The 21014-nt window shown below is 41.8% G+C and overlaps 1 protein-coding gene across 7 annotated transcripts in view; it reads left to right on the top strand.

Annotated features, from left to right (window-relative positions):
- Fbxo25 (F-box protein 25) overlaps positions 1 to 21014 on the top strand; it is a 51030-nt gene that overhangs the window by 20412 nt on the left and 9604 nt on the right. For all 7 annotated transcript variants that reach the window (XM_087210068.1, XM_004869547.3, XM_004869550.3 and 4 more), the window contains 5 exons: positions 5085 to 5185; positions 6038 to 6087; positions 8852 to 8944; positions 16729 to 16822; positions 18199 to 18383. In XM_087210068.1, coding sequence (XP_087066194.1) covers positions 5085 to 5185; positions 6038 to 6087; positions 8852 to 8944; positions 16729 to 16822; positions 18199 to 18383 — 523 coding nt within the window. The remainder of the gene's footprint in view (positions 1 to 5084; positions 5186 to 6037; positions 6088 to 8851; positions 8945 to 16728; positions 16823 to 18198; positions 18384 to 21014) is intronic.

Below are 21014 nucleotides of genomic sequence, written 5' to 3' on the forward strand. Positions count from 1 at the left end.
ATTTTTCAAAAGCAGAGGCCTGGTTTACTTTTTTCTTGTTAAATTATCGTTTGATTCATGCTATTCTTAGACATCATCTGGCAGGGAGGGCTGTTAGAGCAAGCATCCCGTTTCCAGTGCTGGAAAGTTAAGGCTGTGCATAAAAAGCTGAAATATAGATGAAAGCTGCATACTTTTTTTATGTGACTTGTTCAATGTAAAATAAAATATATATATTTCAGTTTAAAACTCTCATACCCTATTTGAGGAATGGCAATGGAAAGACCTTAAAATTTCTAGCATCCAAGACAGCTTAAACAGTGTACTGTCTGGCTGCACTGGGCAGGCACACAGGCTGTCACCTGCTCCCCGTGTGATGGTCATGCAGATGGGAGCACCAGGCTTTGCCACTGACTCCTGCATCTGGAGAAGATGTGCAGGTACTCTGTTTCTCCTTGACCCTTCACCTAATAAGGTTAGCACCCATCAGTGGATCTGGCCTGTGACAGTCATGCTGTGCTTTTAACGGTAGTTTCTACTACCTCCCTTCCCTCTGGAATTCTTCTGTAGGAAGAAATTCTCCCTTTCCCTCATGAATGTATTTATATCAAACCCAGTGGCTTGACTCATTAGAAACTTATGCCCACACAGCTCTGGAGACCAGAAGTCCAAATTCAGGGCCCATAGGGTTTGTTCCCTTGTGGAGGCTGAGGGATCTTCTGTCCCGAGCCTCCTCTGGCCTCTCTGGTAGTGAATGCAGCCACTCTAATTTCTGCCCTCACTGTCCCTCACTTGTCCCCGTGCAGAGCAGCCCCCTCTTCTGGAGACCTCCAGTGCTTGGGTTTGAGACCTTCAGAGTCCAGGGTAGGCTCACTTTTAGATCCTTCATAATTTACAACCTTTTTTCTAAATAGAGCCACACTCAGAAGTAATGATTTAGACTTTAGGGGCCACATTCAATATACTGTAGTAACAAATGTAACTAGTTTTATTCTGTTCACAAAATTTTGACTTTAAGAAGTTGGGTGGGCATGTTTTAGTTTCCCCTTGGATGTCAAACCCTAGGAATGATTTAAAAAGATGTGTTTATCTTAAATACTGTGCTGTGGGTTGGATCTGGCTCCCCATATATTGAGTCCCCACCCTCCACTGTTTGGAGATGGGTCCTTTTAGAAGGTGATTACGGCTATGCGAGTTGAAAGCCTGGGACCTGAGAGACAGAGACAATGGTGAGTGTGTGGAGGAAAGCCACCTGAGAACATGGGGAGAAGGCCACAACTGAAGGCCTCCAAGGGGGCTTGGGAGGAACCAGCCCTTGACACCTTAATCTAAAACTCTCTGCCTTCAGTTCTGGAAAGAAACAAATGTCTGCCAGGCTTTCCCGTCCATAGCTAGAGGAAGGGGCAACTTTCCCTGAGGTGCATGGGTGGAGAGGGCATCTGTGGCCTAGGCTCAAGCAGAGGTGTCCAGAGTCCAGGTGTGAGGTGCACAGCCCAGTAGCATGTCCACCTGCTCCCTGTGAGTGGTCACAGCAGGACTGAGTACAGCCAGGACTCGTAAAACTATTCTGTGTGGGACTCACTTGAGAGCAATGGGAGCAGGGAGTGGGAGACATGGTGAGACTGGCTATAGCTGGCTGCTGCTGCAGGATGACCCACCAGCCCACATCTGAGAGCACAGTGACCTGCTTAATTCCTTGTCTTTTGTAGACAGTTAAGAAATAGAGGAATCAGGGTATTTTTGGAATTATAAAATTAGCAACTAGATCAAATAAAAATAGAAATGATAGAAGTCTAGCTAATTCAGAAGTAGGGTTGGCAAGGGAGACTTAACTTTATGCTTATTTGATTTTTTATTATATTCAGTATATACTTTTATAATTATTAAAACTTAAATCATTCTCAAATTTTGCTAATGCTTTTTACTAGCAACAGAATTTTTGGCATATCCTAGTAAAGTGAAGAACATTACCCTCAATTGTCCATTTCAGAAACTGGAGCCTTCCCTGCCTGTCCTCTTCTGAAACAGTGAAACAGCTTGGAGACAGCAGCCCATAGCAGCATATCGTAGTATAGGCGGTGCATAGGGCCACAGAATGGTGTGGGAGTGGATGCTTAAGACCCAGCTTGCCCGGAAGATGTCATCCGAGAAGATGCATCTTCTAGTAGGTCACTAGAATGAGGATTATAATTTAGGGAAATGATAGCACTCCAACTTCTGGTTGACAGGAGGTGGTGACTTCCAGGGATGCTCCATTGCTCTCTGCCATTTCTGCTGCTAGCTGCCCTCAGTGTTACCAGCCCTGGCTGCTGGCCGCTTTTACAACCAGTGGCTTTTGATGTCACTAGCTCTTAGTCTCCCAGCTCAGCATGCTGTAGCTGAGATGGAAATCACGGGTAGGCAAAAATATGCTATCTGGAAGAGACTTTATTAGGACTTAGGCTGTACATAAGGGGAACACTGCATGTACTGACCCATTAAGGGAACAGGGAGGTTGTTCATGTAGAAGAACAGGGTAGACTCATGTTGGCTCAGTGTCAGATTTTCTGTTTAGTCATAAGAACGGGAGGGACCTGATTGAGGATGGCTGCAGAGGGGATGTGGGGCAGGGTCATCTGGGATGGAACTGTGATTGCAGCTTGCTGGTGCCAAAGCTCATGTCTCTCAGAGTGGCTCTGGTGGATCTGATGTTCCTGTGGCTGGCCATGAGACACCTGGGGCAGCTTCAGAGGAAAGAAAGAGTGAAAAATACTCCTTGGGGAGCATCAGACCCTTCTCTCTGTCACATATGCATCTGTTGGTGCTACTGTGAATGTAGGAGTGCAAATGTCTCAGTTCTTTTGGCTAAACCCAGTGGCAGATTTGCTGGGTCATGTGGTAATTCTGTATTTAATCTTCGAAGAACTTGCATGTTTTCCAGAGTAACTGCACCATTTTACATTCCTACCAGCAGTACACAAGTGTTCTAATTTCTCCATATCTCACCAATGCTTTGTCGTTCTTTGGATAGTACCCTTCCTAGTGGGTGTAAGTGGTATCTCATTACAATTTTGATTTGCATTTCCCTAAGAACTAGTGATCTTGTGAACTAGTGATTTCATGTACTTGTTGGCCATAAAATTATTGGGGTTTCGTTGTTGTTGAAGATTCCATTGTTTTTTAAGCCAGGCTAGGTGATCTATAGCTTGCTCATGAAACCAAAGGCCATAAAGAGAAATGTTTGCTATGAAATGTAGGTGTTTGACAGTTTATATGCATGCAAAATGGAAAGATTTATGCAACATTGAATACTATTGTATTAACATATGTGTTAAATTTTAATTTTGAAAGCATTCATTTTTCTTCCCAACATTTTCATTTTTGTTTACTGACAGTATAAAACTACCTCCAAAGAATATGATTTTTTTCCCCTTCTGTTCAAAATACTTTGTAAAAATAGCAACTAAGTTAATAGTTTCTCCAGAGTGACCATTTTCTTTGCCTAGCACCTGTGGGACTCCCCCAGGGCCTAATCCCAAATCCTTTAAGCCCAGTTGAGCTATCAGCCCAGGCAGTGTCCAGTAGTACCAGGGAAGTGGATGCAATGAGACCACTGGTATGGAAGTGGCAGCCAACAGGCCAGAGACCAGATTCATAGAGGACAGGACGTGGTCACTGCAGGCAGCCCTGCCTAGGCTCAGCCCAGAACAAGTTGATTCCTCCCTGTGGGAGCATCTGAACATGGCCTCTCATTCAGCAGGTAAAATGAGGTCATTCACCTGGTTCGCCTTCTGCCTCTTGCTGCATCGCAGCAGAGTGCACAGGGGTCCCTCCCACTACAGGTAAGCCTGGCTGGCTGCCTGTCCTGCTTCCTGTTTGCTTTCTGTGAAACAGTTTCTGGAAAACAGTGTATTTCTGCTTTTACTTTGATATTTGTGATTTTAGCTATTAAGTTCTCAGATTTAAAGTCTCCATTCTGTATTCTAATCAGTAATAACAAACTAGTGTAAAATTCAAGGATCATTCACATTCCCACGAGTTGGTGTTATTTAGTGTCGCCACAGAACATTGTTGCATGTGTTCAAATGCACTTCTGCTTGTCTTGATGATTTACAGCTGTTGCCTGTGCTAAGTCTGTTTTGACAGTGATAAATAGATGCATGGGGCAAACTCAGCTGTTTTTATTAGAAGTGAATACTAGTGAGTGAAAGGGGGCTGGTAAACAATTTTCTTGTCAAAGAATGATGATGTGGAAATGAGCAACTTTAGTTCCTTGGTTTTGAGCATCATTCCCATGTGCCCCTAACAGCAGCCTTCTGAGTAGCACTTCCTTCTTCCCTTTTAGACTGAAAACAGACTGAATGCTCAGTGCATAAAAAATAAAACTTTATGTACATCCTTAATTTTGAGGGTGTGGATTGCTGTTCATAGTTTTCCATACTATAGGGAAAAAACTTTTAATGAAAAGGTGTTCGAATTGTTTAGTTATTGCTTTATGATTTTATTTTCTTATTGTGAAAAAAGAAATACTAGAAAAGCTTAAATGTATTTAAGTAGTAAAAAAATTATGTTTGTTTCATCAGGTTCCATTAAATGGCTTGACAACAGTTTTATGCTTATTAAAATCTTCAGTGTAGCAGTAGCCTCAGTTACATTTTTTAAATGTAGAAGATAAACAGAAATGCCAAGTGTTTACTTGACACTGAGGGCAAGTTATTAGTCTTAGGTATCATTTTTCACAAGCTTTTACCCAGAATTTTTATAGTTTTATTTATGATCTTCATGTTTTAGTAAAGCATTTTGATACCTGAAGCTGCCTTGGCTGAGCATGTGAAATCTGTGGAAGATTCTGAAGCATGTTTGGCACTTTCTGGTGTCACATTCTCGAAAGAATCGAGATATAGCTTAGATTTCTCAAAAGGAAATATGTATTAGACATTACCCTTGTAATATCAAGCTCATGAACTGTTTCTGAAAACAGTTAACTAGTATTTTCAGAATTAAACATGATTTTTAGTTTGCCTCCTGAATTACAAGTCAAGTATTTATTATATTCTCTTACAAAAGGTAAAACAATTGAAGACCTCATTGAAAAAATATTTTAATAAAACATATCTTTATTTCAGTATCTTAAATAGTGAAGATGAAATATTCAGTAATGAAGAGTGTGAATATGCATCCAAAAAAAGGAAAAAGGACCATTTCAGAAATGACACAAACGCCCAAAGTAAGATAATTTTTATTCATAATTTTAAATGTGTTGGTATGCTGAATTGTTTTGGCAGTGCTATCTTACGAAATTAAAGGTGACGCAGGTGTATAAACAAGCACTCTGTCCAGTGTTACCCACTGATTTAGTGATCAGACTTTTGCATCTCTGCCATTTGAGTTTGTAAGATGTGCACAAACAGAAGATGGCAAAACCCACAACACAGCCTCTACAGCTGAGTGACCAAAAGGCAGTCATGAACTTGGTTCATTCCAGAGCAGCCAGGCCACCTGAGAGGGGTGAGAACCTAGGTACAGTGTCATTGAGGCAGGACTCAGGGCAAGAACTGAGTGTGGAGGGGCTGGGATTCGGGACATTGGATGCTGAGGGTCTGGGGATGGCAGGGTGGTGACTGCTGCAGGGCCAACATAACGGATGTCACGAATACCTGTCAAGGTGTAGCAAAGGCAGGCCCAAGTGGAAAAGCTTTGGGATTATGTGAAAATGTGTGCCTGTGGAATATTACAGAGGACAGTACAAAAATGGGACTTTATTAGGGTGTATAAGGTTATATACATAATTTAATGAGTTATATGATCATTAGTGTTTTGATATGACTGCAGTCATTAATAACACTCATTTCTTCTGCATTGTAAGATGCAGTACTATCTTAAATCATTTTCCACGTGAAGGGATCTCAATACATCCTAACTGATACTAGGAAACAAAACATTTCTCTTTATATTTACCCAAGTAAAAGCAATCTCTTACTAATCTAGTAAGTCAGATAATTTTGTTAGCCTGTCCAGTTACTGAAATTCCTTAAAATCTATTTTCAAATGATTTATCAGATTTTAATTTTTATTCTAGGTTTTTATCGTGAAAAATGGATCTATGTCCATAAAGAAAGCACAAGAGAAGTAAGTGTTCTTTATAAGTAAGACAATATATATATAAACAATATCCTGTATTGTTTCTGTTGAGAGTAAAATATCACATCAAATAATCTCTGGCAATGTTAAATCTGTGATTCACATTCTGATAATAAGTACCCAGGGGGAGCTTTTGAAGTGTGGTTCCCAGTTGTAAGTGTGTGTGTGTATGTGTATCTGTGTGAATGTGGTATATTTGTGTAATATTGCATATGTGTGACATGTGGAGGGATATATGTATATATTGGTGTTGTGTGTGGTATGTGCTATATATATGTGGTATATGTGCATTTGTGGTATGTGGTACACAACGTGTGTGTGATGTGTACATATGCGAGCTATAGTATGTGTGATGTTTGTGTGGCATGTATATGTGTGGTGTGCCTATGAGATATGTGCGTATGGTGGCATGTGTATCCATCTAGTATGTGTAGGGTGTATGTGGCACATGCTTACGGGGCCGTGTGCATATGTGGTGTGTGGTATGTGGCAGTGTACTATATGATCCCTGTGTGTCTCAAAATCACCAGCGGTTCTTTCACAGTGCGTTCCTGTGAGGTGTGATGCACTATCCGAGTGAGCTGCTGTAGTTGGGTGAATGTGGCTAGCTCTCATGTGCTGAGGGTGAGGACGTCTATGAGTCCCTCGTTCCATATGGAGAGTGCCTTTGTGAAACTTACCAAGATTGGGCTTGCAGAGCAGTGTGAACTCCTTCCTGCCTTGTATAGCCAAGTTGGCAGAGTTTTCAATGAACCCTTAAACAAGTGATGGCGAACCTTTTAGAGACTGAGTGCCCAAACTGTGACCCAAAACTCATCTGTTTATCACACAGTGCCAACACTACCCCTATGTGGGTTGTTATCTGGTGCTCAGGTGCTGGGGTGACTTGGCTGACATGCCCACTGTGGCACACATGCCATGGGTTCGCCACCACTGCTTTAAACAAACCAGTTAGCTCTACTCTCTGTTTTCCTGTTTCTCTACTTACTTTTGAGGAAGCCTAGTTCTTTTTGCAGCCTTTGAAACTCTGCATTTGCTTTATTTCACAGCACTTCTGGGAAATAATTCAGAGAGCAATTGCTTATTATAAAGTTAGGATAAGTTAAATGTTGCAGAAATGTTAATAATTGATGTCTTAAACTAGCCCAATTTGCTAAAAACATAAAGATTTGATTCTGAGAAAGAAAAGTTACTCAATCTATTTGGTGATGATGTTGTTAAATGGGTACAGCACAACCTCAATCCTTAGCATATACTCCAGGATGCCACTTGAAGAGTGACAGGTATAGCCTGGTTTGTTTTAAGATTACAGTTGGCATAGCAACAAAATTTGCTGTGGGCTTCAGGGATGTCCCGTGGATCCTTGGAACAGGGATCTGACAGGCTCAGAAAAGACCCAGGCTAGTGCTGGGAGCTGGCAGGTCTATGTCCTGTCGCACAGCTTCCTCCTTGTACCTGATGCAGGCCCATGCAGCTTTGAAGGCAGGCACATTCATGGTCTGCCCTGTGAACCAGGTTTGGTTCCTGTTGTAAGATGGCAGCTACCTTGGTGAGTTTTCTGTACTACCATTAGAAGTCTTTTTTCCTTCAAAAAAGAAGAATTAAGGCTGTCAGCTGGAATGGATTTCAGATTACGACTTGCACCTAGTTAGCCTTTGCTTCCCCACAGCCAGGAGAGCATTCTGCACATACCAAATGCTTGATGCACATGTGTGTTGCAGTTTTCTTGTGAGCGTGTGCTTTGTGCACACATTGGGACTCTTCCTGGGATGGGCACTGCCAGGCATGTCTTCATATTTCCCCCATAATTGAGACCGGCACACTTGTTGTTGCTCCAGCTACCCCAGACCAGTTGCACCCATCTGCTTTAAATTTAGGGATCCATCTACCAACTTGTGGTTTGTTATTGTCCTTTAGCATATCAGCCCCTCAAGACCATATTGAAGATTTGCTTATAGACTTTGAGTGTTTCAAATACAGAGATGGCATTTCAGACAGCTTCAGAGCCTAAGGTGCAAATGTGCACAAACTGATACAGAATAAAATGTATGCCATTACAGAGGACTTCCAAGATGGAATAGCACTGTTTACAGGACTGAAAGAAAGTTACACTTCCTGTCTGATCCCAGGACCTGGGGTCTCATGACCAGCTTCTGGCTTTTTGAGTACTCAGCCTTCATGCTCCCAGCCTAGGAACAACCCATTGTCAGGTCTACCCACCTACCCCCCGCTCTCCACCCACTTTCTGTTGGAGGTCCCCTCCATGGCCAGGTCCTCCTAGACTAGCTTGCACCCTGGTCAGTATAGGACTCTCTGTTCTAGTGATATAACCAGCATCTGTAGCCTTACCCTCAGCAAAAGAAATCAGCAAGGTATATTATAAGTGCTTCTTACCAAGATATATTATCTAAAGGTACAAATTTCCAGTGATAAATGTCATTATATTGTATGCCTAAAATGTACCAATAAAATTAAAAACTAAAAAAAGTGCTTCTCTTTGTCATTATATAAGCAGTGCTGCAAAGAGTGTCAATTAATGTAATGCATGGTGTCTGGGTTATGCAAAAATGGCTTGATTTTACTCTATGCTATGATTTTACTCTATTCTCATTTAAACCTGGAACACATCTTAAAGTGAAAACAAGTGTTCTTTGCCAAAACTGTAAAAACTGTTCACACAGCCTAATTAACATTAACTGTCATCATGCTTTGGCTGGTTGCCTGAATTTAACTCCTCTCTGCTACTTTCCAGAGGCATGGCTATTGTACCTTGGGAGAAGCCTTTAACCGGCTAGACTTTTCAAGTGCGATTCAGGATATCCGAAGGTTCACTTACGTGGTCAAAGTAAGTGTTTTGTTTCAAACACTATTTTGATGACACTTTGAATAACTGTGTTTTGAAGATTACACATTTGGAATGTTCAAGATGCTTTGGACACCTGCAGAAAGATCTGCCTATTTGTTATGTAGGAAGAAAAAGGAGCAAGCTCAGTAGAAAACATGGGTTTGGGTTTTCTGACATCAGTGTCACAGAGTGGGGGACTCTGGCAGCAGGGTAACCCTCCCTGCCTTAGGCTTTGTGGAAGCTCATGCTGCTGTGGTACCTCTTCTTGGGCCTACCTTGGACCCAGCTGGGCTCCCTCTGGAAGATCCCAGAGTCTGTCTGTGAATTTACATGTATTTTCCACTTTATGATTTCCACAAAAAATGAGCTTCATTTCACAGAAGAGGAAATAGAAAAAAAGGAATTTTATATAAAACACAATTCCAGAAAAGCCTTGTACTAATGGTGTATCTTTAAATAAAAATTTTATTTTGGGCTACATTCAGAAGGAAAAGATCTCAGCCATATGGTCATTAACAGTTTGCCTTTGTTTGTCTAAAGTTTAACTACTGTGTAGTTTGCTCATCTTTACTCTGTTGTAGGCAAAGGACAAGTCATAGTTTACAAACCTATTAATTTTGCATTTTTAATGGTGTTGTGAGACACTGGAAAGATTTTTCTCTTAATGGCCTTTGGGCATTGAAAATTTGCTGGAAGAATGGAACCTTGGTGGTCGATTAGCTGTGGCCCTGCTGGCTTTGCTGTTTGCTGTGGCTCATTCTCCCCAGGGCAGCCAAGGAAGTGGTACCTGTGGCTCTACATGCAGCTGCATTGGCCAGATTCCCATTCTTCTCAAAGTTCTCATGGAAAGGGTTAGAATGACTCCTCGGGTATCTCTGTTTTGTAGAGTGGAACTGAGATTCGACTCTGCCTAGTCAAAATGTTCAGAATTAAGTGGCAAGGAGAGGTGAGAGCCAGCAGAGAGATCTGTTGTACAATGGCTGTTTCTCCACTTGCTCTCAACTCCTCTTGAGTGGCATTTCTTGACCATCTGTCTCCTGGAATGGGATTCTGTTCTTAAGCTTGAGGTAGAGGCCGGGGAGGGAAAAGCCACTGCCACCAGGCAGGATGCTGGACACTGGGCTGCGTCTTCCCACTGGCCCTGGAGAAGGTCTGAGTGTGTAATGCTTGGTTTGGGGCACTGTGTAGACCAGAGCCAGGCTTTATCAACTTCAGCCATTAAGTCATGTCAGGGCTTTTGTTTTGCCTGCATTCTACACATTGTTTTTATTTACTAGGTAGCTTTTCCTTCAGTTGACTTTGAAAGCAGAAATACCTATGTTAGCTTTGCACTAAACTATAATACCTCTAATTTAAATGTGCTATTTCCTAAAGTAGACAAATCTTAGGAACACAGATTTCAGAATCACAAAGTTTATGTACCTTAATTTTAGTTGTTTGAGAAATTAGCTTAAAGAGATCCTCTCTGCCCTTCAGGTGGATCAGTGAGGTGGCATGTCCAGGGTCAGGTACCTCAGGTTCATGGCTTTGGCTTAGTATCTAAGCCTTCCTTCCCATGCTTATGTTTATTTTTTCCTTTGGTGTTAATGTACATGGAGTTGATTGCCCTTGTCTTTATTTAGACTTTTTTTTTTTTGTACCAGGGATCAAACTCGGGACCTTGAGCTTGTGAGGCGGGCGGTGGAACCACTGAGCTAAATCCCTGGCCCTTTGTTTAGACTTTTATGTTCCTGGGAATCACTCTTGTCCTGGTCTCTTTAGGCCTAAATGCTCCTTTCTGTTTTCTAAGTGTCTTGAAGATTTATTCATTAATGAATATTCATTAATAGGTTGGAGAGCTTAGATATCCTGGGTGAAAACATGTAGTTATGTGCAGGTTTTTTATTTAAAGACAGTTTAGGTCCCTCCTGAGAACTACTTGGTGGCCAGCCCCCCACCCCCCACCAGTATGCAAGTACAATGAGTTGGATGCTGCCTCCTGGAGAGCCATGCAGAGCAGTGCCTCAGTAGACACACTGGGGTCTGAATTCCTCTCCATTGCTTATTCACCCACCAGAGACTTTGGGCAAGCAGCTGCACCTCCTCACCATGAGGACTGTGGGGAGATTTAGTCAGTAGAGCCTGGGGGCAGACTGCACTCTGAGGATGGTGCAGGCAGACCTTTGACTACCCACAACTCAGGGGGTGAAGAGAAAGACAGAGACCAAAATAGGCTGTCCTGACACCAGGGCAGGCTTTTGCTCAGATCTCATTTTTTGTAATTCCATAAACTTAGATGGAAGGAAAGTGCCTTTCTCAGTGCATCATATCATGTTCAAATGGTGGCACTTCAAGCTAAAGGAAACTATTGAAAAGGGATGTCTTTAAAATTTTTGATGCTATTGCTAAATAAGCCTTTGCTTTGTTGGCTTTGTTGGACTCTGTCTTAAGGGACACAGTTGAAGCTAATGTATTGCCATATCATATGGACTGGTTAGCAGGACAGTAAATAATAAAATTTTGCCAGGTACTGGTACCTTATCTTTTCAAGAAAAGTCATTACTTAGACTATTGGAAGTTATTTCTACTATTTTATAAAAAAGATTCTTCACATAAGGATGTCCTCTGGTTTCCAGTTAGCCTGATTTCTTTTATACAGAAAAAGATATATAAGCACTTTTTCAAAATCAACTTAGTGTTGATTCAAGAATTGGCTGTAAAATGTTTAATTCTAGACATTTTCTATAGTTTTTCCTCTTAAGAAAATGCTGGATGAAAGTGTACTAGCAAAACATTTAATGACTCTTAAGAACAAGATTTGTTAAAGAGGAAGGACTGAGAAAGCAGTCTTGGGACCTCTGGAAGCTGGCACCTTCAGTGGAAGTGCCTGTCACCGGGCTTTAGAGTTTCACTTGACTTCAATTAAATTGAATATGACCTTGGAGCTCTGGCACATTTAAGAAAAACTGAACCTAATTGATGAGGATGGTGGATAGGTTGTGCCTTAAAAGCTTGCCTCCCAGATGAATATCCAAATCACATTTAAGATTTGGGGTACCATTAGTACATTCTACAAGTGGGAAGTGTCATCTGTATTTTTCTGTAATTCTCAGCATTTTTATACTATCAAAAAGATAATTTGTAGAGTATGGCTAAATGCAGCAACTAAGAATACTTTTATTAAAATTAAAAATTATATGACAGTTCAACTTTAGGTAAGATAGCATTCTTTCTGCCTGTGCTAGAAGTCTGAAGGCAAGATGAGAGTCAAAAGGGGTGTTAATTGCCAGGAAAGGTTCCTCAGAAACCCTCTGCTTGAGCAGCGTGTGGATGGTGTCCTGCCGCTGGCTCTCTTGGGAGAGATGGAGGAGACTGAGCAGAAGAAGCCCCAGGCGTTGGGGAGCTTAGGGAGGCTACTGAACCATTGCTAGGAAATCTGAGACTATACCAGGGTAAGGAGAACCACTGCAGTTCTGCCAGAGCCTGGTTTCACACAATAAGAGTTACGTGCTTTTGTGTGAAAGACAATAACTGAGGCACTGTAGAATCAGATGATCAAACCTGACACCATGGAAGGGTGTTCAGAGCTCTTCATTTTGCTCCACACTCAGGGAATAGAGACAGCCAGGAGGGCCCAGTGCAGACTTTGAAGCTACACCTGCTGTGGGCTGGCTCCCTACTCTGGCTCTTTGGTTTAGGTTGTGTCCTCCCTCTCTGTACCTCCACTTTCTGATCCACAGGGCTGGGAATTGAAGGATATCAGGAAGTCCTTCAGATAGTACCTTTGTAATCGGGCTCACTGGAGGTCTATCAAGTATCTCACCGGATACAGAGTAAAGATGGAGTGCAGGTGCTTCCCTGTGCCAGTGAACAACACCATGCATGCTCTAGAGTGAGACCGCCTGCCTTTATGCACCTCTCCTACCCATGAGACCAGATGCTCACAAGACTGACTGTGATGGTGAGGAAGTCCATGGTCTTCACATACCTAAGTCCTTCCTGCCCACCTGGCTTTTGCAGCAAAAGAAATCATAACCTCAGCAACCTGAATCCTGTCTCTATTATTGGTTCTAAACTGAGGCAGAAACTTACACTGCTTATTGTGACATTGGTTGAAACGAAGAAATTCAATAGTAATATTCTGCGAATTTGAAAAGATAGGGCTGCAGATATAACAGGGATAGAGCACTTGCCTCACATGCACAAGGCCCTTGGTTTGATTCCCCAGCTGTGCACACACACACGCACACACACACACACACACACACACACACACACACACACGGAACCAGGCTAAAGTTTTAGTGATGGGTTTGTCAGCTTTGCTCTGTGGCCAGTTCCCTGAACTGTGTGTTTCTTTCATCACTTTAGTAGAGGCACTTTCTATATAAAAGGCAGTTGGAAAATGTTTTTTTCAGATTATCGTGGTATTGTCATATTGATAGTGTTAATTGTGGCTCAGTATATGAGTTAGCATTTTCTTTTCATCTGGATTTCAACAGAGGCTAGAAGGAAAATTGGAAAGGAGGGATAAAATCCTATTTTCAGAGAAGTAGGCAAGTACAATTCAGACTGTGAGGTATGTAAGGCCTCCCCCAGCAGCTAGGACTGACATAGGCAGAAGGAAACAGAAGTATGTGGTGACAGAGATGCAGCCTTCACCTACCTTGTAGCTGGGTGCTAGACTCTGGCTTCCAGTAAGAGTATAAAGTCCAGCATGATGGATGGTAGCAAAGGGCTTCTTGGACCCAATTGTGTTTAGTAAGGTGGTCTGCGGGGCCACCTGTGGGATTGTCTGTGTGATACGAAGCAGTGCAGAAGAAAGCCTGGAACAGGGAGGCCTGGACCCCTCTTGGACCCCTCCTGCAGACTCCTGCAAAATAGAGGCCAGGGAATTCCACTTCATCCAAAAATAAGTATAAAGAAGGAGGCAACTTTGAATACATGAATATTCTCTGAAGAAAATTTGGAAAGAACAGTGAAACCGGTCAATCAATGCAGAACACCAGAAAAAAATGTCCATGAAACAGGATGGAAATTAGGACCGCATCTCATTGTGAAGGAAAAGCAATAGGACCCCAGTTTACCAGGCAGAGAAAGTGGGCTCCAGGACAGACACAGGGAAAGATGTCAGTAAAGCAGGAGATGACAGGACCTGGGCGCCAAGGAAACTGAGGGACTTCTAGAGGGGCAGGCAGGATTAGAGAAAGAGGGGTAGAGGTTAGGGTGTCAGGGATGGAAGACACATGAGAACCAACAACAAGGCTGGGCATCAGGGTGAGAGGGCTGAGTGAGATGGCACATCCACACTCAGGTCTTCAGAGAGCAGCATGGTACTGGAACTGGACAGGCTCCCATCTGGTTTGAAAGGCTCCACTGCCCAGAACATTCCTGGGCAGGCCATGTTCTCGCAGAGTTACTGGATTCTGGAGAGGTGAGGACATGCTCAACAGGGAAGCAAACCCAGAGTCTCCATGGGAGGAAGAATCAACCCTTAGGTTCTCTACATCCCTTGAGTCATCCCTGGATCTTCCAGGGAGAAATGGCAACCTGTGAATTTTCTGTCCAAATGGTCTGTATTTTGAGACTGTACTCAGACAGTGTTGACCACATAAGAATTCGGGAAATATTATTCTCATGAGCATTTTTAAAGAAAGATTTAGTGAGCACATAATTTATGGAGTACAGTGTGACATTTTGATATGCAGGTACAATGTGTAATGATCAGATCAGGGTAATTAGCCTGTCTGTCCCCTTAAATATTCATCATTTCTTTTTAGTGAGCACATTCAAACTCCAATCTTGTAGCTATTTTGAGATATACAATACTTTAACTATATTCACCCTGATTGTGTTGTGTTATGTTCCTTCTGTACCTCATTTGCTCAGAGTTTTATCACAAAGATGTTGAATTTCATCAAATGCTCTTTCTGTATCTGTTGAAATGATCTTATGGTTTTTGTGCTTCATTCTGTTCATGGGATATATGTTGTTTATATTTGTATTTCTTGAACCATCCTTGTATTCCCTGGTCTTGATTGGAGTGAGTAGGCTCTTGATGTGCTGTTGGTTTCAGTTTGCTGGTGTTTTATGAAGGGTTTTACATCGATGTTCATTAGCCTAGTGTCTTGTTGTTGTATCCTAGTCTGGTTTTGGTATCAAGAGAATGCAGCCCTCATAGAATGTATCTGGGAGAATTCCTTCTCCTTAGGAGAATCTGAAGACCAATGATGTTCCTTCTTAAAATGTTTGATAGAATTCAGCAGTGAAGCCATTTAGTCCTGGCTTGTCTTTGATGGAAGACTATTTCTGACTGAATTTGTCTCTTCAGGTTTTCTGTTTCCTTAGGTTCACTCTTGGTAGTTGTATGGGTCCAGGGATTTTTCCCTAGTTGGTTCAGTTGTTGGAAGAGAATTCATCTCTAATGACCCCATCTATGTGGTCAAGTTATATTGTCTCCTTTTTCAGCCCATTCCTTGGCAGTCATGAGCATTTTTTAGGAAATTAAATTCGGCCAATCAAGAGATGGCTGGGGAAGCAATGGAAATGGACAGCAGTGCTGGCCAGTGCTTCAGCTGTCCACCAAGATGAGAGCACATATTGGGACCAGGGTGTTGAGGCAGAATGGGACTGGTGTAGGCCTTGGCCATGAGGAAGGGGCACAGCAGTACCACCAGGAGGGAGACAGAAGAGGTGGCTAGTAGGTTCTCACTGTTGCCTGTGATTGCCAAGAGAATGATGTTCACAAAAATCAAGCTGTAGAGGGGAAGAGAGAAGGAAAGGGAATTAGAGAGTGGCAGTTCATTTTACTGGGGGGGGAGCAGTAAACTGACGTGACTTACTGAGGTTCACTGTCTCTCAGGAGGGTGAGAGAGCCACAGAGAGTTGTTATAACGACGATACCTCTAGGACAGAACAATACACTTTCCTAGGTTTTTAAAGAATTACAGAGAGTGAATGAGGACTTTTTTTTAAGTTACAAAATCAAGTAATACAAGTAAGACCAAGTCTGTGTTGTAGCAGTAAACGTAAAAGATTTCCAAACTAGAGCAGCAGCAAAGCCCAACTCCACACTGTGTGTGAGGAGTACCTAGAGTGCAGAGATTCACAGAGGTGGGAGTGCAAGGGTAGGGAAGGCTTGATGGTCCCATACAAGTAAAAATGCCGTGTAATAGAAGGAAAACATAGCTCCTTTGCAGTGTCCGGAGACAGTCAGTAAGCAGCAGGCATAGCAGGAACCCAGGGCTGCGAGAGGCAGGGCGGAGGTCAGTGTGGGCACCCTCGTTCCCTTCACCAAGAGGTCCATCATACGTAGATTCTGCCACCGTGTGGTGCTGCTGCTCCTGAGGGTCCTGCTGGGCGTGTGCACACCCTGGCTACAGGGTGGTTGAAAGGGTTGGGTTGGGGTTTGCTTTGGCTTTTTCTCTTTGGTCTCTGGGTGGAAGGGCCGTGCAGCCTTCACAAGTGAGTCTGGGCATACAGCGATGCTGCGATGTGTGAACTAGTTTCATAGTCAACTTAATCACTTCCTTTACCCACCTGCTTCCAGAATTGGCAGGATGGTTGGTGCCAAGTGCTGCGGTGCATGCACAGAGGCTGAGCGCCTCCTCTCAGGTTTGTAGCAGGGACCTGTGCAGGGCTGGAAAGCTGGGGGCCAGCTCCCACAGTGACCTCGGCTTCGGTGCCCAATGCCCATAGCTGGATGCAGGCTGATGCAGAGGCCTGTACTTGTGCCATGTCACCATAGTATGTTTCCATGTAAAATGAACATCTACGTCACAAGTTTCTTTTCTCTTTCCTTTAAGCTATTGCAGCTAATTGCAAAATCCCAGTTAACATCATTGAGTGGTGTGGCGCAGAAGAATTACTTCAACGTTTTGGATAAAATCGTTCAAAAGGGTAAGATGATCACTGGCATTTTTAATAATCCAAATCTTAATTAGAAATTTGGTGCAGGCTGGGGATTTAGCTTAGTGGTGCGTGCATCTGCCTTGCGAGTGTAAGGTCCTAAGTTCGATCCCCAGTACCAAAAAAAAAGAAAGAAAGAAAGAAAGAAATGTGCAAAAAAAGGAAAATTTTCTTTCATCTTTCCCCGGTATATAATGGAGCCAAAAATAATAATCAAATATTGTGACTGCATCAAATAGGACAACAGCACATTCCTTTAGCTCCAAAAGCTCAGTGTGCTGCTCTTTACTTTTTTAAAAGTTGCTTTTGCATACACATGGATATATTATGACAGGAAAGATCATGAGTTCCAGATCTCTAAAAAGCCACTTTCCCTTTTTCGTAGTTAACTAATCACTGTTCATTTAGCTTCCTGGTTCCATAATTGACAGGACTGTGGCTCATTGATTTAGGCATCAAATAAACCAGTATTTTAAGAAAATGTAATGACCTTGCCTTGGTTTGTTAGTAGCTATAAGTAAGGGGACTTTAAATTTTACAACATTAGCTTATGTGTGCATATAGGAATTTATAACTATATGTGTAAGCCATTTTTAAATATTTTCTGTGATAAATACAAAAGAAAGTAAATGCTGACAATTTTAAAGGTAGAATTGTAGACCCAACTGAAAATTTACCATCAGATGAAATGTTAAGGTTTTTTAAAATGTTGGTAGGCCTGTGATACCTAAAAAATGCTTCCACTTTGAGTTGTAGTGAGATGAAATCCTCGTGGTTTTCTGTGGTAAAATATATATAAAATAACATTTACCATTTTAAGTGTATAGTTCAGCAGCATCACCACCATCCACCTCCGGAACATCTTACCGTGGAACAATATTCCACCATTCCTCCTACCCTCACACCTGACACCCACCACTTTATTTTCTGTTTCTATGATTTTGACTAATCTGGGTACTTCATGTAAGTGGAATTCTACCATGTTTGTATTTTGTGACTGGCTTATTTCACATGGCACAGGACGTCTTCAGGGTTCATCCGTATGTAGGATATATCAGAATTTCCTTCCTATTTGTGTATTTTTAAATTTTTGTTGATTGATTTTTTTTAGACAGAGTCTTGCTTTGTAGCCCAGGCAGGCCTTGAACTTGTGGTGATTCTGTTGTCTCAGCCTCCCAAGTGCTGGAACTACAAGTATGCCACACCGCACCTGGCTTCCTTCCTTTTTAAAGCTGAGCAATATTCATGGTGTGGATGGACCACATATTGCTTATTTGTACATCTGTAGTGGACGCTTGGTTTCAACATTAGGTTATTTTCAAAATGGTGGTTCACTGTGCCAACACACAGCTTCTTGTTCATTCTAGTTCTTGATGACCACCAGAATCCTCGCCTGATCAAAGATCTTCTGCAAGACCTGAGCTCTACCCTGTGTATCCTTATCAGAGGGGTAGGAAAGTCAGTGCTAGTAGGGAACATCAATATTTGGATTTGCCGCTTAGAAACTGTTCTTGGCTGGCAACAACAGCTACAGAATCTTCAGATGACTAAGGTAAAAATTTCTTTTTATAGGGCCGGGGATTTAGCTCAGTGGCACTGTGCCTGCCTCGCAAGTGCAAGGTCCTGAGTTCAACCCCTGGTACCAAAACAAATTTGCTTTCTATAAATACATTTTTATTTTTCATTGACACAGTAATTTTATATATTTATGGGCACAGTGTGACATTTTAGTACATATATGCAATGTGTAATGATCATGCCAGAGTAATTGGCGTATATCTCTTCAGACATAGAATATTATTTCTTTGCACTGGGAAAATTCAAATCCTCTCTACTATTTGTTTGGAAGTATTCAATTAATTGTTGTCAACCATAGTTACCCTACTCTACTATAGACTATTAGAAATTATTCCCCCTATCCATCTGTGTGCCCACATTATTATTAACCATCCTCTATCCATCCTTTCTCCCCCTTCAGCCTTTCTAGGCTCTGGGACCTATGATTCTATTCTGTACTTCCTTGAGGCCAGCTGTTTAGCTTCTGCATATACATGCAAACATGGGATGTCTTTCTGTGTGCAGTTTCACGTGCCATGTCCTCCAGTTCCATCCATGTGCTGTAAAGGACAGGATTTCGCTCTTTTTGAGACAGAATACTATTCCATTGTATACAGTATCACATTTTCTTTACTGATTTCATCCACCAGTGAACAACTCAGTTGATTCTTTCAATCTTGGCTATTGTGAATAGTGCTACACTAAACCTGCAATTACAAACATATCTTCAGCATGCTGATTTCAGTTCCTTGAGATATCTACCTGAGTGGAATTGTTGAATAGCTGTTTCTGAGGATTTTGTTTTGTTGTTTGGTGTTTTTAAGGTACATCATACTGTTTTCCATATGGTTGTACTAATTTACATTTTCTACTGTGTATCGGAGCTCCTCTTTCTCTGTATCTTCACCAGTGTTTATTTTTTGTCTTTTTAATAATTGGCATGCTGCCTGGGTTGAGATATCTCATTGTATTTTTTTTCCCCTGATTACTGAGGTGAGCCTTTTTTATATATATACTTATTGGTCTTTTGTCTGTTCTCTTGAGAAATGTGTAGCTTTTTTTTTGGTACTGGGGATTGAACTTGGGACCTTGCGCTTGCGAGGCAGGCGGTGGAACCACTGAGCTAAATCCCCAGCCCTGTGTATCTAATTTTTTGTTTTGTTTTGATTTGTTTTGTTTTTGGTACCGGGGATCAAACTTGGGACCTTGCGCTTGCGAGGCAGGCGGTGGAACCACTGAGCTAAATCCTCGGCCCTGTGTAGCTAATTTTTAAATTGGATTATTTGGGATTTCTTTGCTGAAACCCCAAAGCACTGAGTTCTTTATATATTCTGGAAATCCCTTGTCAGATGACTAGTTTGAAAATCTTTTATCCAGCTCTGTAGATTGATCGAATATGATTGTTTTATTGCCTGTGCTTTTGAGGTCATATCCAGAAAACCCCTATCTTGTACCAGTATCTTGAAGTGTTCCTTGCCTTTCTTTTTTTTTTTTGAGACAGGGTCTTGCTGTGTAGTCCAGCCTGGCCTTGAACTTGCTGTGTAGCTGAAGGTGACCTCGAACTCTTGGCGATCCTCCTGCCTCAGCTTCCTGAGAGCTGGGATTATAGGCATGAACCAGCACTCCTGGTTCCCCTGTCTTAGAGTAGTTTCATATTTCAGGTCTTAGATGTAGGTCTTACCCATTTTGAATTGACTTTTGTATATGATGAGAGATAGAGGTCTAATTTTAGTGTCATGCATATGAATATCGTTTTCCTAGCACCACTGTTGAAGAGTCTTTTCTTTATCCACCGTAGGCTTTTGCTGCTTTTGTCAAGAGTCAGTTGGTTGTAAATATGTGGATTTATTTCTGGGTTGTCTGTTCTCTCCACTGGTGCGTGTGCCTGTTTTTATGCCATTAGCATCCTATTTGGTTACTCTCACCCGCCACTGTGTGTCAGGTATTGTGACACTTCTGGCTTTGTACTCTTGTTCGGGATCACTCTGGCTACCCAGGGACTTTTGTGATTCCATGCACATTTCAGGAATGCTTTTTTCTATATTTGCAAAGAATGAGGTTGGTATTTTGGGAGGACTTGAATCAAGTCTGTCAATCATGTTGGATGGTATGGACATTTTAACAATAATGATTCTTCCAACCCATTAATGTGGGAATTCTTTCCTTTTTTGTTCCTTCTTCAGTTTTTTCACCAGTGTTTTATAATTTTCATTATAGAAAACATTTAGTTCCTTTGTTAAATTTGTTTCTATGTGTTTAATTTACTTATTTAAGCTATTGTGAATAGGAATGCTTTGGCACATGAATTTATTGACCTAAAATTCAGACAATCACCTAGCAAGAAGGAAGAGAAAAAAAAAATACTAACTCTGGAGAAGCAACTAAGTAAGAGGAGTTACTGGCAATACAATTTAGTTCTAATTTACTAAATGTTATTTTAGCCTCAAACACTTAATTTTGTTTAAAGGTAAATTAGTTTACCACGTAATTACCCACGGGGTGAACAGTCACCATTCCCACTGTCTTTCCAGTAACAACTATTGATATTAAGGGGTCTTTTGCTTTTATTTTATTTTAAAACAATTTAATTAATACTTGTGAAAGGGTAAAGAAAGGTTTCAGAAGC

Source organism: Heterocephalus glaber, unplaced genomic scaffold (assembly GCF_053883595.1).
Source record: "Heterocephalus glaber isolate CG9 unplaced genomic scaffold, H.glaber_assembly_v1.0 deba00001104, whole genome shotgun sequence".
Taxonomy (NCBI): Eukaryota; Metazoa; Chordata; class Mammalia; order Rodentia; family Bathyergidae; genus Heterocephalus; species Heterocephalus glaber.